Consider the following 23,716-nt stretch of genomic DNA (forward strand, 5'->3'; position numbering starts at 1 on the left):
CAAGTTGCTATAAACAAGTATACTGCATGCACTTAAAGCTAAATCTCCATGCAGTCAGCATGTGTAGTAGCGTAAAATCGTTTCTGAAGTGTTTCACAGACTCTGAGCTGATGGAAACAATCATTTAGTCAGACAGCAAGAAAAGAAAACATTTTCAAGGTTAGAGTATGAGAAGATAGCATGTACAGTATGGTATAGTACACAGACCCTGGCTCTTCTTTGTCACATACAAAATCATAGTCAGGGTCAGACTAGTAACATACATTGTTTTCCTTTAGACATTACATTAAACAAGATAAGTCATGCTCACGGAGACCTTTTACAAAGATGAGTGTTATATAACTATTAGCGGCAAATTATTAAACTGGATAGCAAATAAATAGTAAAAGGAAAAAGAACAAAGCAGAAATAATCCAGTTGTGACATACTGTACCAGTGTTTCAACTATTGTCAATTAAACACAGCAGTGCCTGGTACCTTGCCAACACCATTGTGTAAATTAACCCCAATAAAGAATGACTTTAGGTTAGAAAGAGAAAGAATCAGTTAGGCAGAGGGAGGATGTATTTTCATTTTCTGGCGTGTTCAGCTCTCACTTGTGCCCTCCTCCTCTCTAGATCCTGCTGAATACCTGTGCAGTGCTGAGCTACAGAATGATTGCTGATCAGACTAACATCAGGTTGTGTTCTGTCGTCAGGAGCCCATTCATATGCTGACTCTCCTGCCTTGGCAAATACACAGTCAACAGCCATGCCACGTTCTCGCTGCCAATAGTTATGACTATGCCCCTCCACAGCAAAACCCCAGGAATAACCTTGTTGCATCAGATTCAAGCCTCAGAATTGGAGACGATAAGCAGACCACCGCTGAAGTTACCACTTGAGAGACCCCTCGGTGAAATGTATGTGGAGAGCAACAGGACAGGGATTTTTAACTACCCGGAGGGCACTTCTTATGACTTTGCTGCTGCGACTGCACCAGTCTATAGCTCTGCCAGCCTCAGCTATGCAGCTGGTTCAGAAACATTTGGATCCAGCAGCCTGGCCGGACTGCATTCCTTGAACAACGTGCCACCAAGTCCAGTCGTTTTTCTTCAAACTGCACCGCAGATCTCTCCCTTTATTCACCACCACGGCCAACAGGTACCGTACTATCTGGAGAGTGAGCAAGGTTCGTATGGAGTAAGGGAAGCTGCACCTCCCACGTTTTACAGGTAACTTGCAAAAATCTCCTATTACTGTATATATCTTTCAAGTTTGTCGTAAACTAAAACTTCACAGTACTCACCAATATGTTTTAGGATGTTACTTCTCCCTCTCTGCAGGTAATGGGCAGTTACAGTTTTTTTTTTGTTATGGTTACTGATTTTTATTTTTTAAATAAAAAATACAGCTGCATTGATAAGAATGAATTAATCTGTATATTCACCCGTTTTCTTTTCATTAACTGTATTTAGAATACAAACAATGTGTTACTAAAAGTGTTTGTGAAGAAGTAATGTGACGTCTGAAAGAACATTTTGTTTTGTTTTTTAAATGACACTTACCTTGCAAATACATAGCTAACTGAATCTAGAATTACTGTGGATGGCAAATTTCTACTTTATATATCAAAATTGCTTTGCACATTTACTTCCTGTTTCATGAAGAGACATTATAATAACTGCTTTTGTCTTCTAATACTTAAAGGTAACCGGTATTGTCAGATTTATCTTAATATCTATATTTATATACGATAGCTTAGTATATGTTGGAAAACTTACTGGAATTCTCTCTTGTATTGAAATATGTATCAATATAAAATCGAATAAGGTATATCTTTTTTATTAAAATGCCTGAACATACAACATTACGATTAGTTGCAGGATGCTGCAAGACTTTGCAGCATCCTGCTGCCGAGAATAATGTTAAGGAAATAAAAGTAGCAAACCTATTGATTGTTCTAGCTTTCGATGATTTCAATGATTTCCCTTTCTTATCTGTGTTTTTTACTAATTATGCAAAAGGAGGTTTTTTAGACCTTTCGTGTAGGACTAATCTGCATGATAATTATATTAGTAGTGATAAATGGGCAACGAGAGGAGCTTAGTAATGGCCCTCAGGAGCATACGATGTGATTTATATTTATTCCTACAAATATATATACTGTACATGTCTTGTTTATTTTGTCTTTTTTAACTGTTATTCTTCTAAAATTAAGCAGGCGGTGACATTTCTGTGCCATATTGCAAATACTAAAAAAATAATCTATTTGTGATTAAAATATGAACAATCGAAACACTAAATTAAACGGTGTTCATCTAGAGGCCATTATTTTAGTATTGATTTATAATTGACTAACTTTATTTAACTTTCAAATTGAGTTTGTTGTTGTTGTTTCTTGTTATACAGATCAAAACTATTTCTACTTTTTAATGCGTTTATTTCTTGTTTTATGAACAGTACATGCGGTTGATTTAGGAATGTACATAGCTTCCTGTAACGTTCTGTAATAATAAAATTGTCTAATGCGCATGATGTGTAAACCTAGCAGATGGCACCAGGTCACTGTGACAAAATGAGTTTTGATTTTCATGTTGGCTTTAACCCCTTTTACGGTGCAGTGTATTGTGCTGTGATCAATACTGTTGTTATCAGAATTCGGAAAAGAGAGAAGTGACATGATCAAAATAACTATTAATGCAGACAATAATTGCTAGTCACGTGGCAGTCATGTAATGTTTGGCATGAGTCAATACACTATTCACTATGGAATGTTTTAGTGAGTATCGATGCAAGTGGTGAGCATCTGGGTATGCTAAACATGGATGGCAGATGCCTGAAGTGTAACTTTCTAGGACATTGTTGGGGGATGGTTTGTTTTTTTGCATATATAACCCCTATCCTATCTATAGCCAATTACTATAAACTCTTTCTAATTATGTATTGGAAATACATTACTAAGGAGACTTAGGGGGGTATTCAATCTTGGGTCACGGCTGTTGAGCTGGCCCGACAGCCATGACCCTGTCCCATTCTCGGTCTGCTCGACCGAGAATTTGCAGGTGGGATTCAATGTATTCCTGCATCGGGACGAGAAGGGGGCGTGACCGCAGGCTGCGGCTGGGAAGAGGCGAGCTGCGGCCGTGAGCTCGTCACTTCCCAGCCGTTCTCGGCAGAACAAGCCTGACTGCTTGTGAAGTCGGGCTCATTCTGCCGAGATCCTCTGTTCAATGCTGTCGGGGAAGACCATATTGAATAGCGCCTTGCAGCCATCTCCCCCTTCGGGAGATGGCTGCGGGGGATTGAATACCCCCCATAGTGTTGCAATGGCTACAGTTTATTTTTATCTCTGTTTAGTTACTGCATTGTATGTCAAACCTTCTTTTATTCATATTAGTCCCCCAATGACAATCTGGTTTAAAGAGAACAATGTGCTACATATGCGTGCTGTCTAGCCAGGGGAATAGTACAATAAATAATGTAACTTTTAGAAGTCATGAATATGTTCCATTGACAGTGAGAGTTTTTCCTGGAAAAGGATGTATCTGCCATAACGCTGATCACTGGTGTATTGGTTTCCAGTAAACACTCCATACACAATATATTTTTAATTTGATTCAGGTGCTTTGCAAAATACACACATTTAATACATACGCCGGAGAACAGTTTATTCCTAGAGTTGGTAAAAAAAAAAGAAGTAATGAAGAAAAAGAGGAAATATAGGAACCTGCTAGTAGGGTAAAAACTAACATTAATAATGAGGAATGGTCATCTTTAGCATTTATAACCTTTTAATAAAAAGATAAGAAAGATGTTTCATCTACATACCTATAACAGAGGTAATCTGACCAATTTCTTTAATATATATGTCTATAAGACTTTTTTTATATTAATGTAAATATTGCTCATCTCCCCTGGTTGTCTCAAGGGCCCTATAGTAAGTCAACTGGGACTGCTGTCATGGTAAACAATAGGAAGTAGTCTGTGATTGGTTAGTATCAGCCTCAGACTGAACACTAGAGGGAGCTTCAGGCCGCCAGTAGTGGTGCAAAATGTGAATCTATAGAATAAACTCTAGTTCTATTACATAACATCTATTACTAATCCTAAAACGGCTGCCATATTTAGGATAGTGAACATGATGATTCCTCCATCTTCTGCTGCCTGGGTTATACTAAGTGGCGCAAATAGATATTTGGTACACTACGTAAGCAAGATGAATTTGTACTTGCAATGAATTGGACCATTGGTTTGCAGATAACTCACTAAGGCAGCTTTTGATTATATTTTTGGTCGGTCAAGTGCTGAACACAACATGCTAGAGTGTACAGTACTGTATATTGAAATAAACTGGATTTTGTAGAAAATTAGTCTTTGGGGTCTGTTGTGCAATTATAACCAAAACCATCCCCATCCTCACCTGCACACAAAAAAAGTTTATAAAAGTGTTAATTATGAGAAGAAATAATTATGATTGGTGTGTTAGCTTTTGTATTGTTATAATAATGCAGAAATGGTTTATTGTATTTTAGTTTAGTACATTATTAAGCTTTTATTTAAAACATTCACTAAAAGAAATGTGATCTTACAGCTACTATATTACACTGTAAATATTCATTTGCATATTTTATTTCAAAATAATATCAAACTGCAAAGTAATAGTGCAAGTGATTCATTATAAAATAAAGCTATTTCTTAAGCCCCATACATACTAGAAATTAAAAGACATAGCTTTGAAGGGCCCTTCAAGGCAATATCTTTTAATGACGCCTCCATCTGCTGCAAATGTAGGTCAGGAGATGTTGCTCTGATGAGCTTGCTGGGACATCTCTGGAGCATGGCCGTACACCCTTTCAGTATCAGTTAAGAGAGACCGATATGGCCAGCTCAGCAAATGTACCTCTGTAGCATCACACTGCTAGGGTTGGTGAAGTTTTCTATTGCGCTCAAGAGATAAATGCCTGTCCCGCTCTGAGTACTGCATGGCTGGGGGGGGCCATTGAAGTTCTGCTATGGGGCCCCCAAAGGTATACAGGAGTCCTGTAATGCATTTAGGGCAGCTGCAGCCCCATTAGATTTCTTTGGTCAGCAGACCATGCATGCGCAGAACGTCCTTGGCTCCCGAAGTAGAATTGAAATGATTGCTTTTGTGATCATTTCCCTTCTTAAGACATCCTTTTGGAGCCACTGTCCCTACATGTAATTTTTAGTACAGTTCAGGGAAATCTTAATTTCTTATTACTGCAATTAGCGGTTAGTATTTTTCTGTACTACATTATATTCTTTGAACATTAGACCAACTAAGCTTCCTAGATCTGTACAAATCTCAATTGTATATTTCGAAAACTTTCCAACTTCTCTCATCAATTTCTACAGTGTTCTTTCTTGGTCAACCCTAGCTATATACTTTGAGGTTTAAGTCGCTTGCAAGAAACACACTGCCTATAAACACTGTAACACAAAGTAGAATATAATTGGCAAAATTCTTACACCATTACCATTCAACCCTAACCCGTCAAAATGTTGTGGTTTGCTACCTCTTATGCACAACTTAGCAGTAACTAATATATGTAATCTCTCAGTCCCAATTGGTATATTTCAATATTTATTTAAGTATAATGTATGCTCCTATACAGAAAATAAAAAAGGGACCTTAAAGGGTTCATATATTTGCTTACACTTAGCGCTGAACCATTTTGGTCAGGATTTTGTTCTCAACAGTCCGTACAGAGCGCACTAGGATGGCTAATGATTGTATCTCTTAAATTTCAATTCTGATCAGCATTTTTACGGTCAAATACCGTTAAGTACATCAGTAAAAAGCACTGCTTCTAAATATTCATAACCTTTTTGCTGCATTTTACATTCACTACATAATTCTCATAGAATGTTGTATTACTGTAGCTACAGTAGGTCGGCAGGAAACCCTACTTTGTATTCTGCTTATTAAAACTCTACATTATGCATGGTTCAAGCATCTTTTCTCTTCCTGCATCAGCTGTGATTCAAATGTTCTCTTTCTTATCTATATCACTTCCCCTTGAAAACAAATAGGGTTGATGAGTTTTAGCATCACTATGTGGATAACACATGTCTATCTATCCCTTGAGATCTTTTACCCTATCATAGCACATACATTTGAATGTCTTGGCACATAAAGCTGAATGTCTTTCTGTCATTTCATCTTTTATGTCTTCTTACCACCTTAAAGTCAATATTGCAAATATTACAATAAAACTTTCACCTCTATGTCCTATTGCAGGTATCAAAAGAAATCTATAGAATTGACCAAATCTTGACTCCATATACTGATAAACTCTTGCAAGTCTATTGGTTGTCGTCTTACTTGTGTCATCCTTCACTTTACTCTATCACCCATACAAGCCATTTTGAGTACTGCATTTAGAGAAATGATGTCACCAAACATTTGTAGTCTAGTGTGGGGATAGCCAACTCCAGTCCTCGGGAGCTACAAACAGTTAACGTTTTCCATGTCTCCTCACAGAATCACAAGTGAAGTATATAGTTCCACCTGTGGATCTTTTAAAATGTGTCAGTCAGTAAAGAATGCACCTGTGTAACAGTGAGGTGAGCTGGAAAACTTGAACTGTTGGTAACTCTCGAGGACTGGAGTTGGCTACCCCTGGCCTAGTGCAATTAGTGTTTTTTTTCTATATATTGGCTTCAACTTCTTTCACTTTGGTGTGGTTGGAATTTAAACCAACCCTGGTAAATATACTCAAACGGGCCATTAAATCAGACATGAGAGTGGGAGTGACTAGCACACAGGTTGTCTATCTAGCACCATGTGGAGGAACTGAACATACCTCCTGACTGCTTGGCCGGATACTGGAATGTTGGGCCATGTTGAAAAATCATTCAACTAATAAACACTCTAGGACCTCCAACTAGATACAGCATGAATTCATGTTTAACAAATAATGCCTATTTACCCTAAAGAGGTTAAATGCAACATTATATTATTAGCACCACTAAATCTATAAATTTACGCAAGCACACACACCCACATGCACATATACCCTACAGCAATCAGTAATGTCACCGACATTTCAATGCTATCATACCCTCCAACTGTACGATTTAGCCGGTACAGTACCGTTTTGTTTTTTGGTCTGTACCGGCTAAATAAACATGCATCGAATGTACCGATTTTTGACGATCAGGCGATGGCCTGTTCAGACCGTCGGTGGTAAACAGCCAATCACAAGCGAAGGTGGCGCCAGAAGAGGGGCTTGCTGACGAGCGAGGCTTGCCTTACACCAAGGCCAATCACAGTGCAAGGAGCTGGGAGGGGACGTTTGTATGCGAAGAAGGGAAGTCCAGTCTCCTGATGCTCTTGGGCACGTCGGTCCGCACACACAGCACACAGTAGTAACTGCAGCCCACTTACTTCCATCTACGGGCACATGCCCCCAAGCTCTTGAGACTGCTGCCGCAACAGCGCCCACATGCCCACTTAATCAAAGTGAGGCATACTAAACAGCAAAGCTAAAGTTAATATTACCTGTTTGGGCACTGACAGAGGAGCGCACCTGTGGATGATAACACCTGCCGGCTGTGTCCCACTTAGCCGACTGAAAACAGGACACAGATACCTACTGAACGGTGTACGGCATTAAACGCCTCACTGGTCCGTCTGGCTGCAAGCGGCAGGAGAACAAAGGGTGACTTGGATCACACGCAGCGCCGGCGTCTCACACCACCCACCCGGCTGCCGAGCACTGCAAATAGAGACTTGTGCCGTCTATCAACGTGCCTATATTCGCCAAGTCTATTTGGGAACAATGGGTCAGGTGAGCTCACCTTAAGCATATATACATTCTACTTAATGCTTAATGCTACCTGCTTAAAACATCATCTCTTCTGCGAGACTGGGGACGGGCCCAATAGCCAATCAGTCCCCACCAAAGCCATCCCCCTCATTTAATATATTTTTTAGGTGTATTATTATTATTATTATTATTCCTGTCAGTAACACGCCCCTATTGACATTGGGGGGGAAATTTAATAGGATGAGAGATTCAGAAAGTGAGAAATTTGGTAAGAAATCTCCAGTTTTTTTAAAGCGGCAATCATTTACACTGCAAATCCAGTTTGATTTTGCAGTGTAAATGATTGCCGCTTTAAAATAAACTGGAGATTTTTCACCAAATCTCTCACTTTCTGAATATCTCATCCTATTAAATCTCACCCAGTGTACGCCTCCTTTTGACATTGGACACGCCCCCTTCTAAACATGTACCGATTTCGGTCTGTCAGAAGTTGGAGGGTATGTGCTATCTGGCAACTCCTTCACATTTTGGCAATAACCACTACAGGATATCCCTCCACACAATGGCCCTCATTTGTATCTGATCACAGTACAAATTTGTTCTCAAAATGGGCAAACCCATGTGCACTGCAGGTGGGGCAAATGTAACATGTATAGAGAGAGTTAGATTTGGGTGGGGTGTGTTGAAACTGACATCTAAATTGCAGTGTAAAAATAATGCAGCCAGTATTTACCCTGCATAGAAACAAAATAACTCTCCCAAATGAGGGCCAATGCAAATGCTCTCCTCCACAATGCAGAAATAATTCACCACCCCATAGCAAATCCATGTCAACGGCCACAGCAAGGCAATAACACCTCCACTCCTAAATAGCTGAACTACTACACCACCCCAAGCAGAGCAATACCATTTCCTTCTTTGACATTTATGTCACTTTGACATTTATGTCATTTTGCACTCACAGTCACTATGGGTGTTGTTATATATGTAATGAAACTCGGACTATGGAGGTTATTGAAAATATATTTTTTTATTGATAAATCCTGGAAATACAGGTTTTTAATGTAAATTTTATTTTTTTATTAATGGGGGAATTTTTTTTTTACATTACAAACCTGTATTTCCAGGATTTATCAATAAAAACATTGATCTATTTTCAATAACCTCCATAGTCCAAGTTTCATTACATATACAACAACACCCATAGTGACTATGAGCGCGGAGTGACACCCCCAGGGTGTACCCCATTTCCTCAATTTTTTTTTAGGTATTTATAGTGTAACTATACACACCCCACAGCCCGGAACACTAAATTGGTTCACAGCACAGCACCCTAACACTGCAACCCCCCCCCCCAAAAAAAAAAAAAAAACCTCTTCTGGGGCAGCCTACATCTCCTGTCCCATGCTGTGACAAAAACGGGGGGATTGGGCCGAAAGGCCACGCCCCATCCTGCCAGGCACCGCCCCTAACCTGAGAGGCCACACTCCTCTAAATTCTGGTTAAGTTCTGGTTACACCCCTGTAAACCATCATAAATGGTAACCGGATACCAGACAAATGAGGAGTTAAAGAAACCTTAACAGGCTCATAATCCCTTGTATTAATGAAATGATAAATGTAAGCTTCCAAGTGATGTGTAACTAGATTATTTAAAATGTAAACTCTCAGGTGCAGAGCTCTATCTCCTCATGTGCTTTTTCCCCTCTTAAGGACATACACATGGGGCGATTTGTGCCTATTTTCTTACTCAATCTTAGAATTTAAGCACAAATCCCTCCATGTGTAAGCCCCATAGCGATGGTGATGCACGTTACTGTGCCTTGCCATTGCCGGATCAGATCTTTAGCACATGCATGCAAAATCTAGTCTGATCGCAAACATGTGCATACAAAACATTGGTTAGCACAGATCGCTTAGTACACAGCACTATGGGCCTTATTCTAGTTCACTCTTTCTGACAAAATCCTTCTTAGATGGAGAAATCCATGTGCACTGCAGGGGGCAGATGTAACATGTGCAGAGAGAATTAGATTTGGGTGAGTTATTTTGTTTCTGTGCAGGGTAAATACTGGCTGCTTTATTTTTACACTGCAATATAGATCTCACTTTAAAGTAAAACCCCACCCAAATCTAATTCTCTCTGCACATGTAACATCTGCCCCCCTGCAGTGCACATGGTTTTGTCCATCTAAGAAGGATTTTGTCAGAAAGAGTGAACTAGAATAAGGCCCTATATGTGTATGGGCGATATATCGATATCGAGAGCTCGAGGGAAGTCACCAAGCCTAAATCGCAGCAGACATCTCCCCATGTGTATGCCCTTTAGAATAAATATATAGTGGCCAAATCTGAGGTTTTTGATATCTGATCACATGCGTGAGTATGATCTTGGACCAGCGGCATGTCCGACCCCCAACTCGGCAACCCTTGAGGCAGCAGGGAACGAAATTGCATATGATATATCGCATGCAGCATTTGATATATCTGTTGTATGCAGCAGCTGTAGGAAATTATGCAACAGCCATAGGAGGAGACTTAAGTCTTAAGTAACAAAAGGTGTACAATCCTGCTACCCTCTGCAACTGAAGATGCAGCATTGGATCAAGTGCATGAATATCGGACATCTGAGTAACCCTCAGATTATTCGGGATGTCTGGGAAAATCGCGCTGCCATTTTAGCTGTGTCCAAGCATGTCCATAAAACAAAGCCAAACACTCCCTCTCTTGTCTCCTCCAAATGCTAGCAGCATGTCAATGATATTGCTGCCTTTGGGGCAGCGGGAGCAACTGGTTTGGCATGGTTTGAACATGTTTAATGTACATATGTACAGTTCATATTTATATAAATCTCTGAATCTGGCCCACAATGTTCTGATTTTCCCTTGGCTGCTTATAGGAATCTCTTATCACTCTAATGGCAAATTTGAAAACTGTTTAATACATTGGCAACTGCATAATGACTACAGTATATATCTATGCAGACACATACAAATGGAACAAGTAAAGAGGGTGAGCAGTGCTGGGTTTCAATGAGATTGATGAGACATACAATTGTGCCTTATTAATAATATTTAATATAGATATACAAAACATTCACATTCAACAATAGAACCTCGAATTGGCCAATATAAAAACATAATGAAATACTGAAAATAGGGTAATAAATGGCATGATGAGAATCTTGGGATATTTGTATAAGTGTAGCAATAAAACACACCTTTTAATGGGGTTGGGAGTTAGAAACTGAGTTCAGTTGGTAATGCAGTAGATGCTCCTTTGTTATTAAGGGAGCAGGGCACATACTGTATATGGATGCCAATGATGACAAAAGTTCCAGAATAGTACCCAGCTTGAGGTGGGATAATTACCTTGTTGGATGTATCAAGTCCGTCTGAGTTTTTTCGTGTTAGTTGGCTAGCCATGCTTGCAGGGCTGTTCAGTGGTGCACTAGGGTTCAAGTGCTGGTCCGGAACAATGGTGGAATAGCTCAGCGCGTTTTGTTGTATTCAGCTTACACCTCCCTCAGGAGCAAAATACCACATAAAATGGGATGCAGTCAATTTACCGACACTCAAAATACCATTGTCAGACAGTCAAAATGCGGATACCTTCAAAATGCTGACATACATTACATGGTAAAAATGACAAAACAGTCAAAATGCCGATAATTAAAATGTTGACATGTCAAAAAGACAACATGATTTTAAAAATTTTTTTGTGAAACCGACTTGTTCTTATTTCACGATCCAAGTGGGCATAGGGATAGATTATAAAAGTGTGCCCATGCCATGTGAGAGGACGCGGTACACTTATATGGTGTCTGTGTCGACATAGACACCCAAAAATACATGTTGGCTTTTTCACATGTCAACATTTTAAATGTCGTCATTTTGACCATTGCGGCATAATGAATGTCTGGAGCCCACAAAATAAAGTTCTGAATGTTTTCCTGAATTATGCTGTAAACATAAAGTAGTTCTGAAAGGGCAACCTTACTTATTTTGTAATAATGTCATGCTCTAGTGTATAAATATAGGTACTTGTTACCTAGCACGGCGCCCATCGCATCGCATACCATAAGGCATACGATGGTATGCGATGCGATACGATGTTAGTCGATGTTATACCATTTTATATTGTATACCATCGAATTGTATGCCATTGTATGGCATATACAATAGTATACGATTTTAAATTGTATAAGCATCCTAATGGGTGTTTTCAATGTTAAATGTGCCCCCTATAAGATTAATAATTGTATAAGCACCGTAATAGGTGCTTACAATGTTAAAAGCACCCCCACGCCACCCGTACTATCAACGTCAACCCAAAGCGAGGCGAGCGCAGCGCGCCCGCGAGGGGCGGCGGTACGCGTCCTCCGACCTTTTCATACCCACTATCCACGTCTGCGTGGAGCTGAGTTTATATAGTGTGGCGAGAGCAGCGAGCCACCGAGCCCGAAGCGTGGTGAGCAGACGCGGAATACATGTGAAGTAATGCGGGTCCCCTCGCCACACTATGTAATCTCAACTCCACGCAGACATGGATAGGGGGGGTATGAAAAGGTCGGAGGACGCCTACCGCCGCCCCTCGTGGGCACGCTGCACTCGCCACGCTTCGGGTTTGCGTTGATAGTGGCGGTGGCGTGGGGGTGCATTTAAAATTGTAAGCACCTATTAAGGTGCTTATACAATTAAAAATTGTATATAGTAGTATACAATTTAAAATCGCATAGCATTGTATGCCATTGTATGCCATATACAATGGTATACAATTTTAAATTGAATACAATGCCATACGACTGAATATCGTGGTCGCCATGCTAGGAAACAAGTACCTAAATATATTATCCCTATACTACTATCATTAATACAATACGCATTATTGAAAAACACTATTCAAGTCCTCTGCAACTGTAGTAACGTCATCATCTTCCTTCTCATCTTTTAAAAATGAAGAGGTGACGATGCCCTTAGCAACCAATCAGATCCTTCCTACTATTTCTCTATCTAGAAAATGATACAATCTGATTGGGTTGCTATGGGCACAACCAGCGTTTATCTTTTTCAGAAGCTTTAGTAAATTTACCCCTCAAGTTCATTTTTACAACTTTAAATGCTATTTTCCTTAAAGTCGGGATGCTAATTTTTACAAGCTGTAAGCTCCACATTGCAAGTAATTCTATGCTTTTATTATTTCAGTGAAAGCTAATTTTTTTTCCTAAGAATGAATTAATTAAAAAAAAAAAAAAAGTTTCTTTCAGCATTAAATCTGTCATAGTTCCAGGAAAACTGGTGGATCCTCTTGTGACCTTGTTACATGAAATATATTTACCAAGTGACTAGCCTTTGTTTGACCTTGTTAGATGCTGCTTTTCTCAGTGACTTATAGGAGACATGAAAAGAGCAAATAGAAATGATTTTATGCATTATAAATATATCTTATTACTTAGACCTTGACATTTGCTACATTAGCAGTGATGTTCCAGTGTATCATTGCTGTAGTTAGGTGAGTGCAACCTACTGCTGCAGCACTTCTCAGCTAATATCTCATCTTATTCAGTGCTATTTCCTATGGTATTCTTGCTATGCAAGGAGTGCAGATCTCCCAGGCCCAGGGAGGGACTAGCAAATTCTTCAGATTACGAAAATTTGAAATCTCCTTTTTCTCTACATCAGAGCCCTATGTGAAACTCCTTTACTGTAAGGCATTTAAATAAAAGATACTATTTAATTTGATATCTAATTACTTTTTAAAGATGCCTAGCCTTTTGTTGCACTGTCCCCTTTGAAGGCTATTTCCCTCCCTCTCTCAGGCTAGTAGAATATTAAAGAGCTCATGAACTGCCCAGATACAGACCCTACAGTTAGAATTTTTCAGTCAACTCATTTCGAGAATTCCAAAAGTGCACAGGAATCCCACATGATATGACTGAACTATACTGGACAGCCACAACATCTACACAAGTGGGTGGCAATGGTAGTTTTCCTCTGTGCTGTGCACTCTGAAACAGATAATAGGTTACTCCCTTCACAACTCCTTCTTTAAAAACTAAAATTGACTACTGCAACACTGCACAGTGTACAGTCTCTACAAAATCTCAATGTTTAAGCTTATCATATGCAAAGTGTACAGCCAACACCTTACTAATGTTCATTCTAGCACCCGCCATTTTTGAAAACCCATGCAGTTCCTCTTCCCTGCCTGGGGTGTCGCTGTCTGCTGTGGTGTTTCTAGCACTGGTCTGGTTTGCATATCAGTGCTGATATACAGACCACACTGTGCTAGAAGCACTACAGCAGACAGCGACACCTCAGGCAGGGAAGAGGAACTGCATGGGTTTTCAAATATGGCGGGTGCTAGAATGAACACTACTTACATTTACCTTAATTGTACATTTACAACCAACACCTAAAATAAAGAATACCTAGTAACAGAGGCACAAATTAGCTGGAGGCAAGTTGGAGTTTGCTTAGTTTAAGAAAGTATATACACAAAGAAAAGAAAAGCGTGTCCTGGTGTGGTGCACCATAGAGAAATAATTCATACCAATAAAATATAGCCTTTATTTGGACATATTTAAAACAGCGAAATATAAAAAAAAAACATACAAATGACATACAAAGTGCAAATCGTGCGTGTTTAAAAACGGCACGTGTGGGGACTTATTGTGTGTTTGGTAAGTCTCTAATGTTGGTGCAGTTTAGCGTATCAAGATTTGCCTATATGTGGCAATAATTTCTATTTGCATTTGTGGGAAACAAAGTGACATCCTCCTAAATGTGTATGACTACACCTTTATCTGTGACATTCTGATGTCGGCAATTATATATTAGAGGTTATTACACCCTATATAATTATCATATTGTCCGCTGAATTGTCACCAGTCTACCAGTCTGTATACACCAATTTCAATTTATTGGACAGACATCAGAACAAGATCACCACTGATAGTCCGTGCATAAACTCTGCAAGGTGTAGGCAAGCTTTGCATGGAAACAGTTTCTAAATACCTAATAAAGTTTATATAATAATTGTAATAAAGTCATACACATTTAGGAGGATGTCACTTTGTCTCCCACATCCAAATAGAAACTGTTGCCAGTTTTTATATTTCGCTGTTTTAAATATGTCCAAATAAAGGCTATATTTTATTGATATGAATTATTTCCCTATGGTGCACCACACCAGGACACACTTTTCTTTTCTTTGTGTATGTTCTAATATGATAGTGTCAGTGGTAGCACACCCCTGATAGATACTGATCACAATTGATTATAGAAATAGGGGGCCATATTATTGATTATCTGATTGTGGTATTAAATCCTGTGCGGCAGACTCCCCCACTTCGGCTTTTAAGAAAGTGTAAACTGAGGCTGCCTCACCCAAAAACTCCTGTTAGTAATACTACTTTCAGACCGCAAATGCCGTGTCGCACACGGTATTAGGACACGGGTCCCATCCCTAGAGCAACATGGCATTGCGGTCTGAAAGTTCCGACACGACACGGCATATTGCCGAGTCGGTGACGTCACATGGGGCGGAGCTGGGCGGCGGCGCGTCATCGGGGGCTCGGGAGGAGGCAGTACTTGGAGCTGACAGTGCTGCCTCCTCCATACTGTGAACGGGACACGGGTCGCTCGACCCAGGCACCCGTTCACACTGCACTTGACACGGGTCATAGCCGTGTTCAACCCTGGTCAATACCAGGGTTGAACACCCGTGCTGCTCGACCCGTGGTGGCCTTTTCAGACCGCACCTTGACCCGTGTTGGGGCCGCAAGAACACGGCAATAACCCGGGTCTAGAGTGCGGTCTGAAAGCGGTATAAGAGAAGATACAGGCAATACACAAACATTTGTGGGATGGCGCCTTATACATCTTTTTAACTGTGATAAAATAATTTTTATTAAAATTCTCTTTTTTTCCCAGAAGGTAAAATTCAATGAAGATTTTTCAGGGCATAATTGATGTTAACTAGCTGAATCACCCAACACGTTTCATCTCAGATAAGACTTCATCAGGGGTTAACGAGTTCACAGGGGTGTTTTAACAAAATATGTTCAACAAATTAAAATGATCAAGATCATAAAACTGAGACCTTATATGTTAGTGACAAATCTTAAATCTAAATAAAAAAAATCAGATTTGGGGGCTTTTTTGCCAGTTTTGTGGATTTTAAAATTAGGGTATTCGCCCTGTTAGGGCAATTCAAAAGATACAAGTTCTATACTGGGCCAGATACAGTCCCGTAGTGATTCACCTCACAGCAGTTGATTTGCATTTATATGTGGCTTTCATATCAATTATGCACTGAAAAATCTTCATTGAATTTTACCCTCTGGGAAAAAAAGAGACTTTTAATAAAAACTATTTTATGGACTTCATCAATTGAAACACGTTAAAAAGATCTATTGGGTGATCACATACCCAGGTACATCGGCACACTGCTAAGGTGGATGCCGGGAATAGCTCACTTCACTCAGGTATCAATCAGCGGTTTTGCCCATTCTAATCACATGTTTATAATCTGAAGATTCAAATACAGAATCGTCTTTATTTCTTTTTTAAATATATCTATAGACCTGCTCTACTGGTGTTGTCAAAATTTATCTTTTAATTGTACAATGAAAAAACTTTAGCAGTAGAAGTTGCAAATACAACCAGGTCCAGTACATCAGACAGTGCCGAATTTCCCATTAGGCACGTGAGGCACGTGCCTAGGGGCGGCACATGTTTGGGGGCGGCACTTGGATGCTTCTTTTGGTGCTGTCAGCCTGAAATGTACCAGTAACTGCACAATATCCACTGTACTGTTCCATATTCCAACTTGTATAGAGTGTACATGGATAGGGCATGCAGATACTGTCCCTGTAATCTGTCCTACTTATTTATTCTATCAAATGAGGGCTTATACATAATCAATAAAAACAATACAATTAGGCAGGGGGGCGGCCATTATTGTTGTGCCTACGGGCGCCCTCACTCCTAAATCCGCCCCTGACATCAGAGCATCCTTTATGAAGATCACCCCCTATTTTGATACTTCCCTGCCATCTCATTGGCAATATACTGGACTTTGGACTAATCACTCTACCGACTAATCACTCTAAGACACTATCACAAACTACAGTATACTGTAGCTCGGGAGAAGCAGTTGGGACTGGGTGGTCAAAGCCAGCTCGCTAGAGAAGATGGATAGGGATTAATACTTCCATTTGATAAAATTACATACTCACATATCAGTTGCTAATGCATGTCTAACATCATAGTAAGAAATATGTACTTGTAAATAGATGGGATCTGATGGGAGCATTGATGCTAAGAGATTCAATTCTAGATGTCTCCATTAGTGCCTTCTGAGTCAAAGGACTGTACTTAAAATTTATACGACTTATGCTCAATGGAGTGATTTGAAGTGTTCCTACAAGTGGATGTTGTAAAGTAGTTGCATACTTATTGACATGAAGAAAACATTGTACTATGTAGAACAATCAAAGAGATATGGCAAATATTTTAAGCTTAGCCGACAAGACAGTGCTGTTAGAATATATTTAAGCAGTAATATTTTTTTTTTTTTTAGAGTTACAAATCCAGGTATAGTCACTTGATTTATGTAGCCATACATCTACTCAACAAGTCCCTAATTTACCAATACTGATCTGATAAGTGGCAAGGATAAATTAAGCTCATGTACAGTGTGCACACAGCAGAGTCAGCCGATGTGTACTAAGGTGAATGAAGGGTATTGAGGATTGGGAGCTATCTCTGTTACCAAGTGAAACTATCAGAGGAGAACCAGGAGGGAAAATCTCTTTTAACTATGTCTTTAACTTATATGTCTTTATGTAGTGGCGCAGAAGTGTCTGGTGATTAACCAAATTGTGCACTGATCGTATACATGATCCAATCCTATGGTCATCGATTTGTGGGATGAATCAAGGATTACCAAATATGTTGGATTTTGCTGATGACCCAACTTAGTCACATGCTCTAAGTCTCAGCCCACTGTTACTGCCCTAAAAAATCTCTGCTTGTTCTCCCTCCAGGTTCAGATAATGGGGGATAATTCAATCTGCACCGAACATTGAATTCCAACTGCCAAGTTTCTGCCAGATCAGGCGAAGGCAGGCCAGAATTCAGACTGTTGTAACGTTCCAACAGTCGGAATCACGGACTGTGTGTTTAGTAGGCTCCAGTTTACAGTGCTACCCATTCTCATGCATTGCATTCTACTCTACGAGCTCTGTCATTGCACCTGTGAGAGCTAAATGCAGAATACCAGTCAACCTAATAAAATATAAAAATATATGTTAAATTTAGCGTTTTATCTGCAACCCATTTAAAAAATGTTGGTTTCAGTTTGTGTTGTTAAAATGGATACATTTGCTTTAATAAGGGTTTCTCCCTATCTAATAAAGACTCTACTGAAGATAAGTTCAACTTAAAGCCGATTTGTGATTGATTATGGCGGACCATTTCAGGACAGCAATAACTTATATAAATAAATCCTTTTGTACCAAAAAATATGAACATTCTCTCTATACTTTAAAAATTAATTTCCCTGAACTTTGTTTGCTGAAAGTTGAACCTGCAGAATTAGGGCCTTATCTAGACCTGATGGCTGCTGTGCAAATTTGCAGAGGTCTGGGATCAGATAGCCACCGCCCAGATAGCGTAAATTCGCACCCTGTGCAAGACTGCAAATGACTTGCGAAGATCTCCAGATCTGCAGATCTATATGCAACTCACTCACCGTTGAATGATTTTCCCAGTCTGTGCAAGTGTGCTTAGCTCTGACCACAACTGTGCCACAGAGACAGGCTGTTCGAGACCGGAGCTGACATTACACACCTTCCCTGAAATTTTTTCTGACACTCCCCGAAAATGACAGCTTCCTGTCGGTCAAGTTGTTAGAGGATTGCAATAAAAGTAATTGCTGATTATTGTTGTGTTTGGCCTCGCACATGCGTACTGTGATACATAAGCATGCGCAGTTGTTAGATAATGGATCCGCTTGCAAATTCACCCAACAGCGATCAGCTCTGAGTAACCATCTGAGACAGGCCTCCTGTCCACTGCAATAGTGTAGATTAGTGAGCGGCTAGGCAGTTTACACATGCATGCAGTGTACAGTATATGCATACAGAATGGCTTGTGAATCAGTAAGTAAAACCTTACAGCTGTCACCTAGTATTGTCGTAGAGCTAACTCAGCTGGCCAGCATTATTTTCTTAATACAGCGCTGCATTAAACATCCATCCCTATTGCCGCAGATTGATATATTGCATTAAAGGTCCCTATCCCTCTTGGAAATCAATTAAAAAGTTTGATAGAAATGTTGGGGCTCATGTGGAGTTGAGCACATACACAATTTGTATCTTTTTCACTGCAAATTGCATTTTTTTTGACTGCATACCAGATATTATTTTCAGCCTTGCCAACGAAGAGCCATTTTGCACACGGCCAAATATATCTATAGGTTGACAGGCAAAATGTCGAAATGATCAAAAAATGGCGACATACAAAAGTTCAATATTGACAAAAGGTTAACACAAGCAATAGGTTGACATTGCAAAGGTCAACCCATGAAAATGTCCACATGCGTTATTCACAATTTTTTCCATTTAGATAATTTGTTCTACTTTGCAGTCCACGTGGAGTACAATTGGGAACAGTAAAGCATCCAAAGCATGGTGGGGGAAGTGAGCCCTGCAAGGGTATGTGATAAACTAATTGGAAGTTTATGTCGACACAGACAACCCATGAAAAACTCATGTTGACCTGTTATCATGTGTTGACCATTTCCATGTCAATCTTTTGTCCATGTCAGCCTACTGCATGTAGACCTTTTTCCTGTGTCACCCTTTTCACTGTCACTGTTTCACTGTCAACATTTCATGCTCGAATGACTGTCGACCTAGACATTGTCGACCTAATGATCCACACCCTGTTTAATTAGGTATCAGCTAGAGTGGTCAATACACAATCAACCAATAGGAATCTTCTAGTTCATCCTGCTTACAGAAATCATCAGTATGTATTGCTCCACAAGCCCTCCAGCATCGGCAAGAGATATGCCTCCTGACCAGGGTATCTCATCTTTGACCAAATGTCGCCTGACCAGGGTATCTCATCTTTGACCAAATGCCTCCTGACCAGGGTATCTCATCTTTGTCCAATTCTATAAGGTGTGCCCAAATGAAAAGGAGACGTTTGCTGTAGCGGCATTGTATCTAATCACAGTAGGTTAATGTGTTTGCCATTAGATAGATGGCACAGCGTTTTTCCCAGTTGCACATGCTTCGCCTCAGTTTCTTCATTTCTGTAGAGTTGTTTTGCACAGTCGAATACATGATGGATTCTTCCACCGCTGATGATGCTCCCTCCTCCCTCCCACTGACCAGGCCTGCCTGCATTTTTGTGCGTCACTCTCAGAAAAGCTGGGGTGTTGCCCTCAAATGGCCAGCATATGGCCTGCTATAACAGGCATCACTGGCTGTGTCTGCACAGAGGACTTGCACATGCACGGCCCTCTGATAATCGCCAGGGCTGAACTGAACCCATAGTCCAAATCTCACTTTGTGTATGCACCTTTACTGTGCTTGCTGGCCCATCCCTTCTGCAGTTACGACACTACAGGTGTAGGAGTAGTGATTGTTCGATGCATCAAAGATTACATATGGGTATATGCATACATTTTCTAGTAAACATGTGCTAAATGGAAATACATAAACCATACATAACCCAACTTACATGTTATATATTCACATTGAAATTTATTGTGCTATGCAAAAGTATGTCGTTTCCAGTCAAGTTTTGAGCATCTTTGTAACGTTGTCAATATGCCGTTCATAAATGGCCCTAAATATCACCATTATTATTACATTATATTGTATGTGGACTCATGATGCACAATGAAAAAATGCTGTCAAATAGCAAATGTCCATAGCTGCTCGTATGATCAACCAGCGGTAATATAGATCATTTACAGATTGAAGCAGTGGCACTTCTAGAGGAGAGGCTGCAGCACAGTCCAAATTTCAGTGAGTCCTGGCCGGCGACCCACTTGCAGTGGTTGGAGTGGCAGTTGGTGTGGTTCTCTTATTTGAATTTTGGACCAAGCCCCACCTCTGAAGCTACCAATGATTGGTTACAAGCTGCTCCTTTCTGAACAAAGAAGAAATGCATCTTCCCACTGATGACTCTAACCCTGTTGCCAGTTTCATATATCTGATATATGTGCATCTTGTAATAAAGTGTTGCCAAGATGTGTCCATCATCATCATCAACAAAGAAATAAAAGGGCTATGTCTAAATCAGATGTATCACTAAGGGCATGGTCAACTTTTGACTCCATGTGCTTACTGTTCTGAAATGATTACGATGTACTTAATTCTTCTAGATACAATTTGTTGTTGTGCTGTCACATTTTTATGATCTCACAGTGGACTTTCCTGTATCTCAGTATCTCTGTATACTATAGTACAGATGTGTTCTCACACATCTAGCCTCAATACGCCATGCAACGGGTAATGCCTGTTGCAAATGAGCTAGCAGGTCCCGTGCGAAAATGGAAAATGGATTTAGATGCAAAGTAATGCCACTACAATGGTATTACCATATATATCGCATGCAAAAGGACCTTACCGGGCGGCACAAGGGGGAATTTCTCCAAGGGGAGAAGCCGCCCTAATGTATGCCCACCTTTAGATGCACTTTCGGCACAAAAGACACTAGCCACAATCAGGAATGGCTGATTGGTGTGACTGCAGCAAAGATGTCTGAGGACACATCTTTATATTAGAGCATGGTTAGTAATGTACATTTTTTTTATTTACATTCAATAAGCACATGAATATACCTGTGTGCATATTCACTGTATGCTAGCCATACCCTTATTCTGCTTCACTCGCAAAGACAAATTCCTTCTCAAATGGTCAGAATCATGGGCAATGCAGGGGGGCAGATGTAACATGTGCAGAGAGATTTAAATTTAGGGGAGTAATTTTATTTCTGTGTAGGGAAAATAATGACTGCTTTATTTTTACACTGCAATATTAATCTCACTTTGAAGTAAAACCCCATCAAAATCTAATTCTCTTAGCACAAGTTACGTCTGCCCCACCTGCAGTGCACATGGTGCACATGGTTTTGTCCATTTGAGAAGGAATTTGCCTTTGCAAGTGAACCAGAATAAGGGCCTGTGTGCGTAACCCTTTTAATAGACTGAATAGACATTATTACATTTTGAGAATTTATAGTTTGCTATGTTGAGTATAGAAGCCAGCTACATCCATATATAGATGTTCTCTTTTGGTAAGCACAATTACAGCAGTGATTTCAGTGTGTTGTAATGGAATTGTAAATCTTGCTTTGAATCAAAGTCCCAAATGTCGAAATTGAAATTTATAAATGGAACAAGAATGTTTACTCTTTCAGCTCTTGTCTCATCAGTAGATAGCAGACAATGTCCAAAACACAAACTCCTGCCAGGGAATATCATTACACTAACTGACCTGCCTCCAAGTACAGAGCAGTGAGATCCATATATCATGTGGATATACAGTGTTCAGATGCTTATATATCTATATATCTATGAGAAAATAAGCAAAAAATTATTTATAATATTGTGCTAAGCCTTTGTTACTATTTATAGCCACAATACAGTATAGCCCTTATTCTGGTTGACTCACTCGGATGCGAATTTGCATCCTTGCAAATCACCCTAACCCCGCCTTGCGAAATGTTAGCCGGCGCCATCCATTCACAAGTGTGATGTGTTCGCAAGGCTGCGAATTTATGTTTTACATGAACATCCATTCGCATGTCAGTGGGAACCTCCCCATCTTTTGATGGTCGCTGACCATCGAATGATAGTGAAGGCGCACGCATATGTAAGGGTGGTCCACACCATCCTTACATATGCGTGTAGAATTGCAGGGAATGGGGTGGGCAGCTGACATCCGGTTATGTCAGCTGTCCGCTCCCCGCACGTGCGTCATGGATGCATTAGCATGTGTACGCCCAGTATTTTCATGGGAATGCCCATGAAACACTGGGCATTCACATATGAAGGCCCAGTCAAGCACCCCACACCCCTCTCCACCCACCGCTTTCAAGGATCGGTGCATGCACCCGGTAAACAGACTTTTTGCAGAGTTCGCACGCACCCAGCGTATACACATGCGCAGAAATGCTTATGCGCATACGCAAAACATCGTTCCCTGTGCGAAAATATTTTTTTTGACCTTCTTTGTGGCGCCGGCCTTGAAACGTCGGCTGAAAACCACACAGTCTGGTGCCGCCTCCGGGGGATTATATATATATATATATATATATATATATATATTAGTATTAGTGCTTCGGCACTCACAGTGTCCCCTATGGGATACCCTGCATTCAAGTGGGGTGACCCCCTGATACAAGCAAACAAACGGAAAGCGCCACTCTGAGACTTGAACAAGTAAAAAGAACGGTGGTTTAATGGCTTCTCAACGTTTCGGGGTGGGACATGGCAGGACATGGCAGAAGGGGGTAAGTGAGGGGGTATGTAAATTGTTTGTTACACAATGTTTGGTTATCCTGAAGAAGGGGTGTCCCACCCCGAAATGTTGAGAAGCCATTAAACCACGTTTCTTTTCACTTGTTTAAGTCTCCAAGTGCCGCTTGCCATTTGTTTGCTTATCTATAGCAAGGGCGTGGCTACAACTCTGCTGACGTTGGACGTCCCTTTGGTCCGTTACGAGAAATCCTGGTCCTGTGTCGGCGGCAGCTGGTGGACGTACCCCGCTGGGCTGATCATCCTGCGTGTGGCTATTACTACCCTGCTGTGCCGGTGATATGACCTACTGTGGCGAGCTTTTACTTTAACCCCAATGTATGTCAGTTATTAAGTAAAATTTGGTTTTATTCATCTTTCTGACTGTGCGCTCTATCTG

General features: G+C 40.4%; 1 protein-coding gene across 1 annotated transcript in view; it reads left to right on the forward strand.

The window, feature by feature from the left end:
- Nucleotides 1-587: 587 nt before the first annotated feature.
- ESR1 (estrogen receptor 1) overlaps nucleotides 588-23,716 on the forward strand; it is a 213,229-nt gene continuing 190,100 nt past the window's right edge. Inside the window, exon 1 of the mRNA XM_083176201.1 lies at nucleotides 588-1,213. Within this exon, the coding sequence (XP_083032327.1) occupies nucleotides 777-1,213 (437 nt within the window). The 5' untranslated portion in view covers nucleotides 588-776. The remainder of the gene's footprint in view (nucleotides 1,214-23,716) is intronic.

This window comes from Crinia signifera, chromosome 3, assembly GCF_055691185.1.
Source record: "Crinia signifera chromosome 3, ASM5569118v1, whole genome shotgun sequence".
NCBI classification, from domain to species: Eukaryota; Metazoa; Chordata; class Amphibia; order Anura; family Myobatrachidae; genus Crinia; species Crinia signifera.